At 38.0% G+C, this 15,495-nt stretch overlaps 1 protein-coding gene across 9 annotated transcripts in view; it reads left to right on the forward strand.

Moving 5' to 3' along the window:
* Positions 1-15,495, forward strand: part of FNDC3A (fibronectin type III domain containing 3A) — a 116,601-nt gene that overhangs the window by 88,385 nt on the left and 12,721 nt on the right. For all 9 annotated transcript variants that reach the window (XM_061353101.1, XM_061353100.1, XM_061353108.1 and 6 more), the window contains 7 exons: positions 3,101-3,275; positions 3,914-4,000; positions 9,955-10,093; positions 11,811-11,879; positions 12,841-12,959; positions 14,895-15,000; positions 15,092-15,267. In XM_061353101.1, coding sequence (XP_061209085.1) covers positions 3,101-3,275; positions 3,914-4,000; positions 9,955-10,093; positions 11,811-11,879; positions 12,841-12,959; positions 14,895-15,000; positions 15,092-15,267 — 871 coding nt within the window. The remainder of the gene's footprint in view (positions 1-3,100; positions 3,276-3,913; positions 4,001-9,954; positions 10,094-11,810; positions 11,880-12,840; positions 12,960-14,894; positions 15,001-15,091; positions 15,268-15,495) is intronic.

Here is a 15,495-nt window from a genome sequence, read left to right on the forward strand (position 1 = left end):
GTCAGTAACTCTGCTAGAGCAGAAAGTCTGGCAGAACCCCTGCTGCCACCTGTAGGTCTATCTGTATTGTGCTTCTCACCGTGTACCTTTAGCTAAGGTGGCTGTTAGTCTTCTGTTACCCTGGGAAATAGACAGACTATGACATGACCATATCACTAAATTATTTTGAAGTTCTTGAGCTTATTACAAATTCTTAGAAGGTGGAGTTCTTACTTTAAATTGCTTTTCAGAAGTTGCAGAGCTCCAAACTTTGTTTTGAATTTTTGAATGAATGACATCTGACTTCAGCAGAGAATACCGGGTAACACTTGAACCATGAGGTCCTATGTGACATAAAAACAGGGCTTCTCTAGCTGTCAGCCTAAAATTGCTGGTTTGCATTTGTTGTTTTTTTTTTTTTAATCAGTGTTTTAAATATTATAAGCATTGTGCTGCAGCTCACCAGAGTTGTGTTTTTATAGTATGAAATAGAGCATGTGTGTTGCTTGTCCTTCAGCTGGCACAAGTTGGTGCTTCAGACAGCAACGCCTGCTTGGATAGTGTTGAAGGACAGCATGTGAACAGAATGTGAATGCTCCATCCCTGGCAGTGTTCAAGGCCAGGTTGGACGAGGCCTTGGGTGATATGGTTTAGAGCGAGGTGTCCCTGCCCATGGCAGGGGGGTTGGAACTTGATGATCTTAAGGTCCTTTCCAACCCTAACTATTCTATGATTCTATGAATCTAAAGAATAGGGAGCCAGACCTGGAGCTGTAATTCATGCTGTGCAGAAGAAATCTTTTGTGAACTATGAAGCGTGTGAAGACTGCAGCTAGCTCAGAAGATCTGGGGCATGTGTTGGGAGTCTTTGGAGAGTACTCAGGGAATATGTTGCATATAGTTCCTGTTCCTGTGTTTTCTTATATACCTGCTTTGGGCACTGTCAGAAGACATTATAGTGGGCTAGAATGACTTTTGGTGTGCTCTGACACATTTATGTCACTGGCTTCTGGATCATGTTTCTGGAATGAATTATTCTGAGTTGCTCCTAGACTTTGTCTTGATGAGATTTAGTTGGAACTGTTCAAAAAAATTAAGACAGGGAGTAGGCTGGCAGCTAAGTAGGGTCCAGTGCTCAGGCTATCTTGCTGTTCTGCTGTTATGTCTGAGTGTAAATGTATCCTCCAGGAATACCTGCACATACTGCAGATTCTTGCAGCACAAGCTGGTAGAAGGTACTGACCCGTTAAGTACCCTTCTTAAAATAAGCACACCAGATACATTTTTAAATCAGTATTTTATGAACTTGTAAAGTTGCTATTTGTTGTCTTTATGGTATTATTTAATTAAGTCTCTTGAAATAGTACTTATTAGGGTAGAGTGTCTGATTCCTTGTGAAGAATGTTGAGAACCTTAGGCATATGAAGACTTTTGTTTAAATGGTTTTACCAACAAGGAAAGACAATTTATCTTTGCGTTACTCATCTTTTTAAATTTAATTCCAATCACACCTGAAAGAGTAGCTAAAGAAAACTGGAAAAATAAAATTTGTTTAAAAGATATATAACATTATTGTACTCCTAAGTGAATTGTTTAAGAGCCTTCTAAATGTGGGTATCACTCAAATACTTACATGATTTCAGTGTGTTTTGAAATGGGTCAATCAAATAAAGACATTGAATCTTTTAAAGGTGGGGGTTTTTTTACGTTATATCTGCTGGTAAGGTGACTCCTTTCAGTAGTTTTTCTGTGATTAAAGGTAGGTTTAATATTTGTTTAGCCTCTCTCTATGCTTTCTCTAGATAATGCTGGAAAATATTTTTAGTACCTATATTGTAGGTGTCGCATCAGCTTCGTTTCAAAATTGGCTTGCTTGTGACTTTTTGCAAGAAAAAAATTCCTGTTCACCTCAAATTTTTTATCTTGTTTTGCACATTTTCATTTCTTGCTTCGCAATCATTTTCTCAGTTTGCATATCCACACAGACTGTATGCCTGCTTTGGGTGCTGTTGACATTCTCGATGATGTAATATTTCTTATTTTTTATTTATTTTTTAAATGCCAAAAAGACTTTAGAGCAGACCAAAATACACAATTTGTGTGGTATTTTAATGTAGGTTGGGTAAGAGAGAAAGTGAAATTGAGGTATCTCTATATTGAGATCTTTCAGGAAAGTCGGGTTCTGACACACAAGACAGGTAACTGTTACTGTTGTTTAAGCCATACAGCAAATTTTGTTTTCAGGGCTTCCTGATGCTTACTTAGGTAATACCTCACTTCTAAATTAAAATCACATTTGTGACGTTAGTTTCACATGCTTAAAAAACCCCTGAACTAGCTCTTAAGCCTGTGGATGTTTCTTCAGATCTGATGTAGAAGCAGCAAATGAGAACATGTGGGATTTTCTTAGTCAAGCTGAATATGTGTCAGACCATCTGTGCATGCATAGTGCCTGTTTACTGACTTTAGCATCTGTTTTACAATAGGTCTTTTTATGTAACTTATTTTCACTTCAAGGTGTATCTAAGCATCGTCAAGATAAGGTTAACAGTTTTGTTAGGAGATCCACTAGTGTGCACTCTATTTGTTCTGCAAATAAGACTTTCGTATTAGCAACTCTTAAAGTAACCTAACATTGAATGAGGCTATTATTCTATTATTTTCTGAACCACTAGAGAAACTAGTACTTCACGGTATATTTGAAGCACATAATTGCTGTCTGGAAGCAAATCTTTTCTTTTTTATGTCTTCCTGTACATGCTTTTATGTCTTCATGGTTTCGTTTTGAATAGGAAGAACACTGATATTAGTACATGATTGCGTATAGAGCTCAACTGTTTTAGAATGATGACTTAACAGGAAATAGCAAAGCATTTTGGTTAGTAAAACATTGTAATTATATCCTGCAAAGGTGTCTTTCAGTTATGAACATGTTAACCTTGTTCAAATGTTTTCTTACTGACAGACTCATGGGCAAGTTAAGTCATCTGCATGTACTAGCTTGCAATTCCCAGTTATGCACATGTGCAAGAAACTGTCATTGTTGTGTTTAGTAAGAATTATGTGTTTCTAGGTATTAATTACTGTGTCTAGTTAGTTTATATTCTGTCTGTTTTAAACAGCGGTTTCAGTGAAGAAGTCCTGTATCATACCTCAGGCACTGCCCCGAGCACACCAGCAAGTCCTTTGCTGATTAATGCTGGAGTTACTTGGCTGTCCCTGCAGTGGACAAAACCCTCAGGAACACCGTCAGATGAAGGAATCTCATATATATTAGAGATGGAGGATGAGAACTCAGTAAGTTTAGACTACTTATTCTCAATAAGGAAACAGACTATAATGTGTATGTTTGACACTTTATTGTATAAAGTGTAACAATGATTACTTTTGCTAGAATATTCTAAAAGGATGTGTATTTTCTGAAATTAAGCTAATGACTTGTAATTGCTGTGACCAAGCCACATAGCTTCCTTCTTTTTATTGTCACAGTAATTATTAGTGTTACTAAGCTGAAGTCCTGTAACGGCTTTTAAATTACTTTTAACTTTGTGAATTTGCATGTGAAAGTTGAGCCTTTTAAGAGCTGGATCAAAGTAATTGCATCATGAAGAGTGGTCCTTCTAGATGTAATTTCTGCCTAACCACCTTCCTTTTAAAATGCTTCTTGTTCTACCCTTTGAAAGTGTTAGGTATAATTTCTGTTGACACTGTATATGCTTTTCTTTACTGTTCTTTTCTCCTTTCCTGTTGGAGAATGGTTAATTAATTCCCCCTCTCCAAGAAAACCCTGGTGTTTACGCGGTGAAGTTGCCTTTATTATTTTGTCAGAGGAGCATAACAATTACAGTCTGAAACAGTAATTTATTTGTATGAAGTATGTTGCATGGTCTAGTCTGCAAATACAATGTTTCAAGTAATCCTATTTAATTCTGCAGGGATATGGTTTCAAGCCAAAATATGATGGTGACGATCTTACCTACACGGTGAAGAATTTGAGGCGTAGTACAAAATATAAATTTAGGGTAAGAAGTTTTTATATATTTGTTTTATGGATGTTTGGTTTGTTTTTTTTTTCACTAGAGGAGCTTGAGGGTCACTCAGAAGTGGGGAGGACGTTTTCTAAGGAAAACCAAATTTGATCCCAGTTTCCTACAGTTTCAGTCTCTTAAAACTATTGTCTGAACACTAGCTTCATTAATCGTCTCTGCAGAAGGAATAAGAGCCTCTGCAAGGGCATAACACAGTTATATTGAAACTCCATGCCACAAGACAATGTTCCTTACAGCTGGATTTTTTAATCTGGCTTCTGTGTGGATAATATTACTTTGTGTAGCCATGGGGTTCTTTGATAGACTCTAAACACATCTGGAAGTGTTGGGGTAAGGAGCAACTTCAGTCAAAAAACATTTGTTGGTGCTAGCATAGGACTGAGCCCAAGTTAGTAAATCATTTATATGACCATGGTGCTGAGCCCATTCTAATAAACTTTGATGGCTGAACTTGTTAGCTCAGGGTAAATTCTGGCTTAACAGTGTCTTAACAATGAAATTCTGGATGTGTGGTTAAAAGCAAAAAAAGGAAGCATACCAGCTATGTAGAGGTAGCCATATAGCCATCAAGGACTGTAAGGACCTTGCTAGGACATTCAGAGATGCAGTCAGGAAGGCTGAGGATCAGGTAGAACTGAATTGGCCTAAGATGTCAAGAACAAGAATGGGTTCTTCAGATACATGAGCAGTAAGCGGAAGTACAGGGAATATATACATAGGCCCATTAGTAAGCAAGGCAGGGAAGCAAGTTATTAATAATGCCAGCAGAGGTTCTTGATATTTCTTTTGCATCTTTCTTTAACAGCATAGCTGGACAGCAGATCACAGGATCAGGTAGCCACGACAAACCATGTGTTGACCCACCACTAGTGGAGGAAGGTCTGGGCTGTGGCTTCTTGCAAGGGCTCAACCCACATCAGTCTATGGGCCAGGACAGAATCTACTCCAGGATGTTAAGTGGCTGACATTATTGCAACACCACTGTCTATAATAGTTGAAAAGCCACAGAGATTGGGGGATGCCCCTGATGACTGGACGAGGGTAAACGTCATATCCATCTACAAGAAGGGCCCAAAAGAGCACCCAGGAAGCAACAGGCACATTAGTCTTACTTCAGTCCCTGAGAAAGTAATGGGAACATCCTCCCGGAAACTATTACAGATCAAATAAAGCAGGTGATTGAGAAAAGAGTACATCAAAGGCAGAGCATGCTTGACTAGTGTATAACCTTACACCTCAAAGTAACACTTTCGTTTGGCCTGGGGAGAACAGTAGATGTTGTTTATCTGGACTTCACCAAAGCTTTGGATATGGTTTCCCACAGCCTTCTCCTGGACAAACTGGCAAGATACAGATTGGATGAATGGTTTTGTGAGATCAGTGGAAAACTGGCCAACAGGCCACACTTAAGAGGGTGGTAATCAGTGTTTTTTACTCAGCCTGATAGAAGTAGGATCCCCTAAGGATCGATATGGGGCCCCATGCTGTTCATCTTCACAAATGATCTAGCTGATGGAATTAAAAACATCCTCACCAAGTTTCCTGATTACACCAAACTGAGTAGTGAGACGAACACATCAGAAGGGAGGTCCATCTTACAGAGAAGTTCCTGCTAGCCCATTCTTCTAACTTGTCCAGGCTAGAAGAGCAGGCTAGCAACGACAGTATGAATGTTAACAAACAGGTGCAAAGTCCTGCACCTGGATCTGAATAACCAGAATCGAGTATAGGCTCGGAACAGTCTTGCTGAAAGGGACCTGGCAGTCCTGGCAGACAAACTGACTGTGAGCAGTGCAGCACTGCAGCAGCAAGGCAAATTGAATCCTGGGCTATATATGTAGGGACATTACTAGCAGAGATAAGTGACATGATCACCCCACTTTATTCAGTTCTCATCAGGCCACACCCAGAGTACTGTGTTCAGTTCTGGTCCCCACAATTCAAGGATACAGACAGACTGGAGGGGGTCCAAAGGAAAGCCACAAAGATGGTGAAAGGGCTGGAGAACCTGCCCTTTCTGGCAGGACTGGAAAGACAAAAGGAATTAGATCTTTTCTCCCTGGAGGAGAAAAGGCTCAGGGGAGCCTCACTACAGTTTTCCAGTACTTAAAGGATGGTTGCAAAGAGGAGGAAGACTCTCTTCTTCACAGGGAGGCACATGGAGAGAACAAGGGGTAATAGGTGCAAGTTGCACTGGGTGAGGTTTCATCTTGGCGTAAGAAATCAAATTTTCACAGTTAAAAAATCAGTTAGTGGAACAACTTCCACAGGGATATGGTGGACCCATCACTGGATGCTTTCAAGACACAACTGGACAACATGCTAGATAATCTCACCTAGAATTGCTTTTCCCTGAAAGGTTGGGCCAAATGATCTTTCAGGTCACACAGTATCACAGTATCACAGTATGCTAGAGATTGGAAGGGACCTCAAAAGATCATCTAGTCCAATCCCCCTGCCGGAGCAGGAACACCTAGATAAGGTTACACAGGAACATGTCCAGGCGGCTTTTGAATGTTTCCAGAGAAGGAGACTCTACAACCTCCCTGGGCAGCCTGTTCCCCTTCCAATCTGGGCTGTTCTGTGTTGTAAGTCACTCTTGGAACAGTTGCTTAGTTTTGGAACAAAGCTTAAGGAATGTCTCACAGTACGAAGTAGACTCAGAATAATCTCATCTTTGTCTACAAGGGGAAAAGTGTTGATAGTTGTCTTGCTTGCACCTAAAATACTATTTCCTAAGGAAAAACTGTGAATTGCTGAAGAACAGCATCTTTGCAGTGTGAAAGGTCACAGTTTAAGGATTGGTTTATTTGTTCTGCGTTAACAGTAAAACATAGGTAGCCTTTTTCAAATGAGAGCAGATATTTTGCACTGTTGACAATGATGACTTTCTTAACTAGAAAGGGTTATTATGGGGATTAATCTTGCAGTACTTGGGGGGGGGGTGGTTACATAACTAAATATTTAAATAATGTAAAACAGGCAGCGTGTTCCAAGGACTGCACCAAGCTAAGACTGTTATGGCCACACATTATCTAAAGAACAGCTGATAACCTTGAAGATAGTTTTTGCAGGACTTGACCATAGTCTTCCTTTGAAAGTATTCCTATATGTTAATCATACCCATTACTAGTAAATATATAGTTAACTTACGCATCCTAATTTTGTCATTAAAATAAAAAAAACTTAATGATTATACCCTGTTTTTCTTAACAAAACAGTAAACGGAATTCTCTGTTCACTCGTTTATGGGGTATAAAGAAGAAATAAATGTTGCGTTAATCAAGTCTTTAATTCTTATTATACAGGGAAAGACTTAATAAGTAGTAATATTCCTTAAGGCTTTTAAAAGAATCTTGAGAACCATTGGAAACTTTATTGCAATATGTAAATACTAACGGTGCCTGTTCATTTGTAATGGTACAAAGACAATCAGATGATTGTTAATCTTGTTAACTATAAGGAAGCTTAATGTCTGAGAGACTTGTTAGCTCACATTTCCTTTTCTCAATCTGTGCTAACATTACTGCTGTTATTTCAATTCTGCTTATTTTTAAAACAAATATAAAAGCCAAACAAAACCTTTTTTTTTTTTTACATTGTTCAGCTTTGAACAAATGGGAATACATAGTAAACTAACTGCAGACTCAGATAGAAAGTAAAGAATAGTGATTTGTTCGCCTAAGAATCACAGAAAAGTCTTAAGTTGGAAAGGATTCATGGGGATTATCTGTGTTAAACTTGCGTGGAAAGCAGGGCCTCAGGTTAAGCAATTCAACCCTGTTCTAGCCCTGTTGAGCTAAGACTTCAGTATTTCCAGCAAGGGAGATTCAACCTCTTCTCTGGGCAGCTTGTTCTCATGGTGATGAATCTATTTCCTTATATCTGGCTAGAATTTTCCCTAACACATTTTGTGTCTACAGTCTCTTGTCCTGTCACCACAGATCCTTGTGAAGACAGTATCTTCATCTATAGGTATCTTTTAGGTATTAGAAGGCTGTGATTATATCCCCTTAATGAAACTTCTTTTTTTCTCAGGCAGAATAAGCCTTCAGGCTTTTTTCCTGTATCAGGTTCTTCAACCCTTAAATCATCATACTGGTCCTCTTCTGAACTCTCTTCAGTTTCCCAGTGTATCTCTTGAACTGGGAGGACCAAAATCGCACACGCTATTCCAGGCATGGTTTAAAAAGAGCTGAGTTAAAGTGGCATAATCACATCCCTCGTTCTGCTGGCAAAAGTCTTCCTGATGCAGCCCACAAAACAATTTGCCTTTGCTACTGACAGGATGCTTTGCTGATTCATTTGGCTTGCTCTCCACCAGAATCCCAAGGTCCTTTTCAGGAGAGCTAAAAAAAAGAAAAGCTGACTAGCTAGTCAGATCCCAGACTGTGTTGCTACTTGGATTATTCCATCCCAGGTGCAAGACTTTATCTTTGCCAAAGCTCATACAGTTCTTGTTAAGGCAGTCTTCCAGATTGTCAAAGTCTGTATGGTAGCTCTTCCCTCTGCTCCTCGTTTAGTCCATGTGCAAACCTGGGCAGGCTGCATTCGCATAACATTCACATCCAAGTGATCCTGCCATCTAGATCACTTCCAAGTGTCTGACATTGAATTGACTGCTGAGGAAATCCAGTCATGAGCAACCTGCTAATTTGCCTTCAAACCATTAACCACCACCCTTTCAGCCTGTCATTCTATCAGGTTTTCCACACCCATCTTGTGGTCCATCTGTTATGTCTATATCTTATCAGCCTGTCTACATGGATGTTGTGGGAGACCACGTCAAACTAAAATCAGGGTAGATGATGTCCACAGCTCTCCCCTCATCTACTGAGCAAGTTGTTTCATCTTAGAAGGCACTCAGGTTGGTCAAACACAATTTACCGTTGATAAATCTAATTACTTTCTTGTCCTTCATGTGCTTGTAAATAACTCCCATGACAACTTTTGCCATAATTTTCCCTGAGACTGAAGGTGTATTAACACCTGTGCTGTTAATACAACATACCCATATAATCACTTTTTTATCTCTAAATATATATTCTTAAAAGAAAGTACTATAGTAGCATGAGAGCTCTGCTTAATTCATCCTAGCTATTCAGGTTTCTTTGGCAGTTGGTAAAACATAATTTTTTACTTTTTACTTACATACATTAAAATATTTTTACCTCAATAGGAAGAAAGTGCAATTCAACTTTTAATACCTCAAAGTTCCATCAGTTGAAGTTTAAAAATGGTGTGTCGTTCATTATCAGTAAATGGTGCGACTCCAGTAAGGAAGAATTGTTCTTAGACCTAGCCAATTTCTGAGTATCTTACATGGTTTTGAAAGAGCAAGTGGTTAGATCTTTGACTTGAAATAACGTGGCTTGTGCTATATTGAGCACTCATACAATCCATTAATGTCACTGAAATTTGGATGTCCTGATCCCTTTTACAGTCAGGCAACTCATAAGTGTCCTAAGTAGAAGCTGAACTTTATGCACCAACATTTGGAATTTGGCAGATACCAAGGTTATTCTATTATTGCTGCTGTTACTACTAGTAGTATTATTATGCTTCACAATTACTAGGGTTTGGGGGGCTTTTATAAGGGTTTTTTTAGCTTGCGGTTTGCAAGAGTTTTTAATCTCAGTATAGGGCCTGTTTAACAATAGGATTGATGAAAATGTAAAATGAAGGTGTATAATAGCTTTAGTTCTTGTGATAATTTATTATGTAGCTATATGTCTAATATCTATATAATAGATAATATATATAACTATAACATATAACTAATATAATAATATGTATGTTACAATTATAATATATAATTATAACTAATATAACTATATACATTAGTTTGACCTTACCATTAACAGTGAACAGCATACCACTAGCCAGTGCATCTGTTCTGTTTATAATACTTTTTAATGTATTTGCAGGTCATTGCCTATAACTCAGAAGGGAAAAGCAGTCCAAGTGAGACAGTAGAGTACATTACATGTGCAGACAAGCCTGGGGTACCTTCAAAACCCTCAGTGAAAGGAAAAATTCATGCACAGAGTTTTAAAATAATCTGGGGTAAGATTGCTCTCCAGCTCTTGTTTAGAGTATGTTGTCTGTAATATACATATACATATATATATATAGTGTTTTATTTATATATTTGTATATAGAAGTCCAAGTTTTACTTGTGTAACACTCCAGTTCACTGAGCCATTATGATCCATTTTCATGAAACTAAGAGAAAAATACTGATTTCAAAATAATTAGTGTAGCAGCATAATAGGGTGATTATGTGGGAAGAATAATATACAAATTAGAACAGGGACTTTTATTGCAGGGGTCTACAGTAACTAAAAAAAACAGTAATTGGTGTACTACAAAAGTTCTGTTTCTCTGGCACAAAAAGTAGGTGCCATGACATTGTGCCAAAAACAAAGATCCAAGTTCCACTTTTCTCTTCCGTGTTTGGGTTTGATACATAAATGTTTCTATTCACTAAGGTTCTTAAGAAACTTTTCAGGTTTTTTTAGCCTTATGCTATGAAACAGAAGGTGAAACAGTACTGGGTGATGCAGTACTTCAGCAGAAAATCAGTTAAAGGTGTTACTTACTGTCAGAGGTAACTAAACTAGCATATATAAGCATATTATTGCATATATATTGCATGGATATGCAATAATAGCATATTTCATTCTTTTGCATTGGTAAGAAGTTACTTGTAGAGTATAATTAGAACTCATCAAGTCCAGTCTTGCATCTCTCCAGAGTGCTTTGCTACATCAGGGCCCAATACTTGATCTTTTATGGATGATAGATAATGTATAAAGTTATTAGAAGCACTTAATTGATAATTGAAAACTAGTTAAAATATCTATTTATATATAAAATCTTTTAACAGTCATTATTTTGAACAGTTAGACTCTTTTCATTTTCATGTGGTAATTCTATTTTTCATTTGGAGTAATTTGTTACCTTCCAACCAAGAAAGTGCTATGTGCCATGTAAGGAGTGTCATTTTGTTTAGTAGGTGTGATACAGTAGTAACCCTTGTCTAAGAGGCAACACTATTTCATCCAGCACATACAGAATGTAATGTTAAGGTAGCAGTACCTTTCTGTGTTGAAGTATCGTGCTGTCTTTATGTTTGTCCAAAGTATTCTTTTTCCACATTATTCTAATTCTGCTGGTCTCTTAAGTCAGCTCTGAGAGAGTTGCAGGATTATATGTCAAAGATAGAGGTCTGTAGATTCATATCTTGTACATGAATATCATACCAGGGAGGGTAGTGCACTCAATTTGTAGTGATGTATTAAAAATTCAGAGATGAAGTTTCAGAAACTCCTGACTTCTGTTCCCTCCCAGACTATTTAGATTTTTTTAAAATCCTGTCATTAAATGATTTTTAAATATTATTATATGCAAATCAATATGATAATCTTTTCCTATCTGCAGTCCAAATTACAGGATCATTAGGAACTATGTCTCTGAATCCATAATCAGACAGCCTTCCAGAACACGTCAGACTAACTGAAACATTTTCTGTGGCATCTCCAGGGTGCCTGATTCACTTGATACTCTTCATCTGTAGAGTATATGATAGTGTTGTGAGCTGGCAGCTTCATACAGAGGAGAATTTGAGTCATTAGCAGCTATCCTGAACTAGGATGCTATTTGTCTAAATAAGCACCCATCTCTAGTCAGCTGTTGATTTTGCCTTTTGGAAATTTTCTTTAAAAGCTACAAAACCATTGAATTTACCTCACTTAGTTGTAATATTGCTGGGTTTTTATAGATCCGCCAAAAGACAGTGGAGGAGCAGCAATAAACACATATGTTGTAGAAATGTCTGAAGGCTTAAATGGTAAGTATTAGGAGCATATGTTAGCATTCAGCTGTGTGTGTGTGGGGGGGGTTCCTGTATATGTGTGCCTGTGGGAAGAATAAAATAAGTATTATGATAGGGAAGCATATTGCAAGGGACTGCCCTTAAAAAAAAACAGGGATGCTGGTGCTTGTCTGCAGGAGGTTCTTTTTTTTATGCCTTAGAAGATGCCTCAAAACTGTCAAAAGAGGTGCTCTGTGGTTTACTTACTAATGAGATGTATTTTGTTTTGGAAATGAAATCACACATTTCAGACATTTTAAGGTGAGAAAACAGTTGGATGTGTGTGATAGATGAAAGGAAAACTAGTGCTCCATTTATCACTATTAAAGGAGAACAGTAATACTGTTGAAATAACTGTTTCTGCTATTTGCCTTTCTGTTATTTCATACAGAAAGTAAATTAACAATATTTTAAACTAGGCATAAAGCTATCCAGCTAAATCATTTTAAAATCTAGACCTCTTAAGTAACCTTATAAATTCAGAAACACAGTCACATTGAGAATGAAGGTTCATACTTCTCCAGTGCTTTAGGAACAAGCTTTATCACTTGTAAACTGCAGTTACAGTCTGCAAAATTAATGCTGTCATTAAAAGTTTATTTTCCATGGAAAACTTTGCATTTGTAGCTTTTCTGTTTATGTGGTTATTATGTTTGAGTGTGCTTCCTAGTCCAGTAGTAACTCCTTCATTAAAAGCAAATTCTCTCCTAGTTAATGTGAATAAGGAAGATACTTCAGCAGATCCACACAGATTTACCTGGGAAACTAGCTTTGTGAATGATTGTATCTTTATCCAGAAAACTCAAAGCAAGCCTTAATTTCTTTTTTTATAAACATCATACACACACTGAGCAAAGTTAGGATCCCTGCTGTGGCTGGTGCTGAAGTGTGGCAAATTACACCTTGGTTCATTGCACACTTATTCCTAACCTTTCAGGAAACAAATGGGAGACAATATACAGTGGAGCTGCTAGGGAACATGTGTGTGACCGACTAAATCCTGGCTGTTCCTATCGGTTACGTGTATATTGCATTGGGGAAGGAGGACAAAGCACGGTAATATTTTTATTAAATAAATTTTTTCACTCTTAAAGAAAATCTGGTGCAGTAGTTAATCAGCAAATGTTGTACAAAAGAGCCTAACAAAATGGCCATAAGTAGTACCTTAAAAAACTTCAAGTATTGATGTAAAGTATTTCAAGTTTCTGCCCACTTTTTAAAGAAATACATGTGAATATTATTTTCCAATATTGTATTTTGTTTAAAGTGATTTTTCTTATTTACAGAAATAGGTACTGTTTTTTCCTGTGTGATGCAGTGATATAATGTCATTTCTTAAGGCCTAACCCAAGACAGCAGTGCTAATTTAATGTTTTCTATGTGATGAGTACCCTGCCTGAGCAGGCGAGTCAGTCCAGCAGCCAGGGGAGGACAGATTTTGCTCTGGCTTTACAGGGTTGTGCTCCATAGTCTCTTCTCATGCTGTCTCAGCCACAGTCAAAATGTTTACGTAGCCCTAGTTTTCAGTATTCCCAGCCAGTCTTGTGTGCCCTGCTATGCTGCCTCATATATACACATTACATACACACTTGCAGCGTCCCTTCTGTGGTGTAGTTCAGCCTCCAGTGCCACAATATCATGCAGTATTCTTCTCCCTTCTTCCCAACAGCAAATGTAACAAAGCCAGCCCTGGCTTTCTACACACTTGCAGCAGGGCTTCATTGTCAAGCTGATCTCCTGAAAAACTTACAGCCTTGCATTCTTGGTGTTTGCCATTTCTTCCCCAGCCTCCCTTTTCTATGTGTTCTTCCCCAACATAGAAGTCTCCTGCAAAGAGAGCCTTGCCCACAGCTACCTTGTCTTAAGAATAAATCTGAACCCTTTCAGTGCTGGCTCAGCTGCAGTGCTTTCCCTGTCATCAGAGCCAAGCTTGCTGTTGTACAAGGAAACGGGGAAGGCAGTATACTTCCAGTCTCCTAACCACAAATGCATATATGTCTTTGGAGACTTCTGGGCTGCCAGCCTCCTTCCCCTCAGCCCAGCCCTATTCCATTAGTTTAGAATAAACATTATTTGAGTACCGAAGAGCAAATAACTTTCAGAAAGCCCAGATACTTTATGAAGGCGTCAGAAATCCACAGAAGAATAGTAAAGAAATATGTAATTAAACTTTCTGTAGCTTCTCACGGACATACACATAATGAGAAACATTCTACTTTTAAGTAGCATCAGTAGTTCAGTGCAACAGTACATTTCAAAAGAACTGAAAAGCAGCAAAGCTTCCAACCCACTCTTCTGGAACATATGTAGAAAGCAGTTGTGAAATGAGACTCTAAAATGCTTCTCTTTTGTAAACTAAAAGGCTTACCAACTCACATTTGTTCTGTATCACACGGAAGCTAATTACCACACACTGACTCACTTCTGTCTGCATCCAGAATAGTCAGTGCCATCTGCTGCTTGTTATGCTATGTATTTTTGCATGCACTTCAAATCAGAGGTGGTTTGTTACACATCAGGTATTACTAAGCAATGAAGAAGCTGAAATTTCAATGTTTTTCAATCTTCTGATTGACATTTCTGCCCACTTTTGCTCTCTGAGAGGTTCTTATACAGAAAGTATACAACCCTTAAAGTTTTAGAAATCATTAATCTGCACTCTTTTGGAAAAGAGAATGAGTTTACATTTTCTTATGTCAAGCATCTATAGTAGGTTTGTACTGATAATTAACCAGTTTTAATTTCTACCCCTTGCATGTGTACCAAAACACAAAAGCAAAAGTTAATTTTGCATATTGTGTGATTACTGTAGCATGTTTTATATAGTTATTATGAGAAATACATACCAGATCACTTAAGCATCTTCATGTATATGAAGATGTAGCTTATAAAATGGGAGATCCTGATTCTGACTCAATTATTTGCCTTTACTTGTGCCATAATAGATATTGCTTGTTCTAGCCCCTTCATTAATCTGTCTTTCCTTTGTAGGCATCTGATTCTTTACTGGTGCAGACACCAGCAGTGGTTCCTGGCCCATGCCAGCCTCCAAGGCTACAGGGTAGACCAAGAGCAAGAGAAATTCAGCTGCGCTGGGGTAATTCTATTACAACTATTAGTGAGTGTAACGGATACAAATGTGTTATGTGTTAAAATTAAATGAGCTTTTCATTCTTTCTGACTTTCAGGACCACCTCAGGTAGATGGTGGTTCACCCATTACCTACTATGGTCTGGAAATGTGTCATACAGAAACGGATGAACACAGAGAGGTTTACCAAGGCTCTGATGTTGAATGCACAGTAGGCAGCCTTCTTCCAGGGAGGACATACAGCTTCAGACTGCGAGCAGCTAACAAGGCTGGGGTAAGGAGACAGTCTGAAATGAAATTAGTTCCAGAGACTGCAATCACTAATAAGGATCTTCTCTTTTAAAAGAAACATTTAACAACAATTTTAAATTAGGATTTCCTGATGTAGAGTCATCTGATTCACATGGCTTATCATTATGTGGGAACAAACTGTTAAACATCAGTTTATAATAAAGAGGGGTTTAGATGAAGGGAAAATATCTCATTATGTCTTGTATCTGAA

The sequence above is a fragment of the Neopsephotus bourkii genome, unplaced genomic scaffold, assembly GCF_033783945.1.
Source record: "Neopsephotus bourkii isolate Nb327-2 ecotype Australia unplaced genomic scaffold, CSIRO-AGI_Nbou_v1 NB_663, whole genome shotgun sequence".
In the NCBI taxonomy this organism is placed as follows: Eukaryota; Metazoa; Chordata; class Aves; order Psittaciformes; family Psittacidae; genus Neopsephotus; species Neopsephotus bourkii.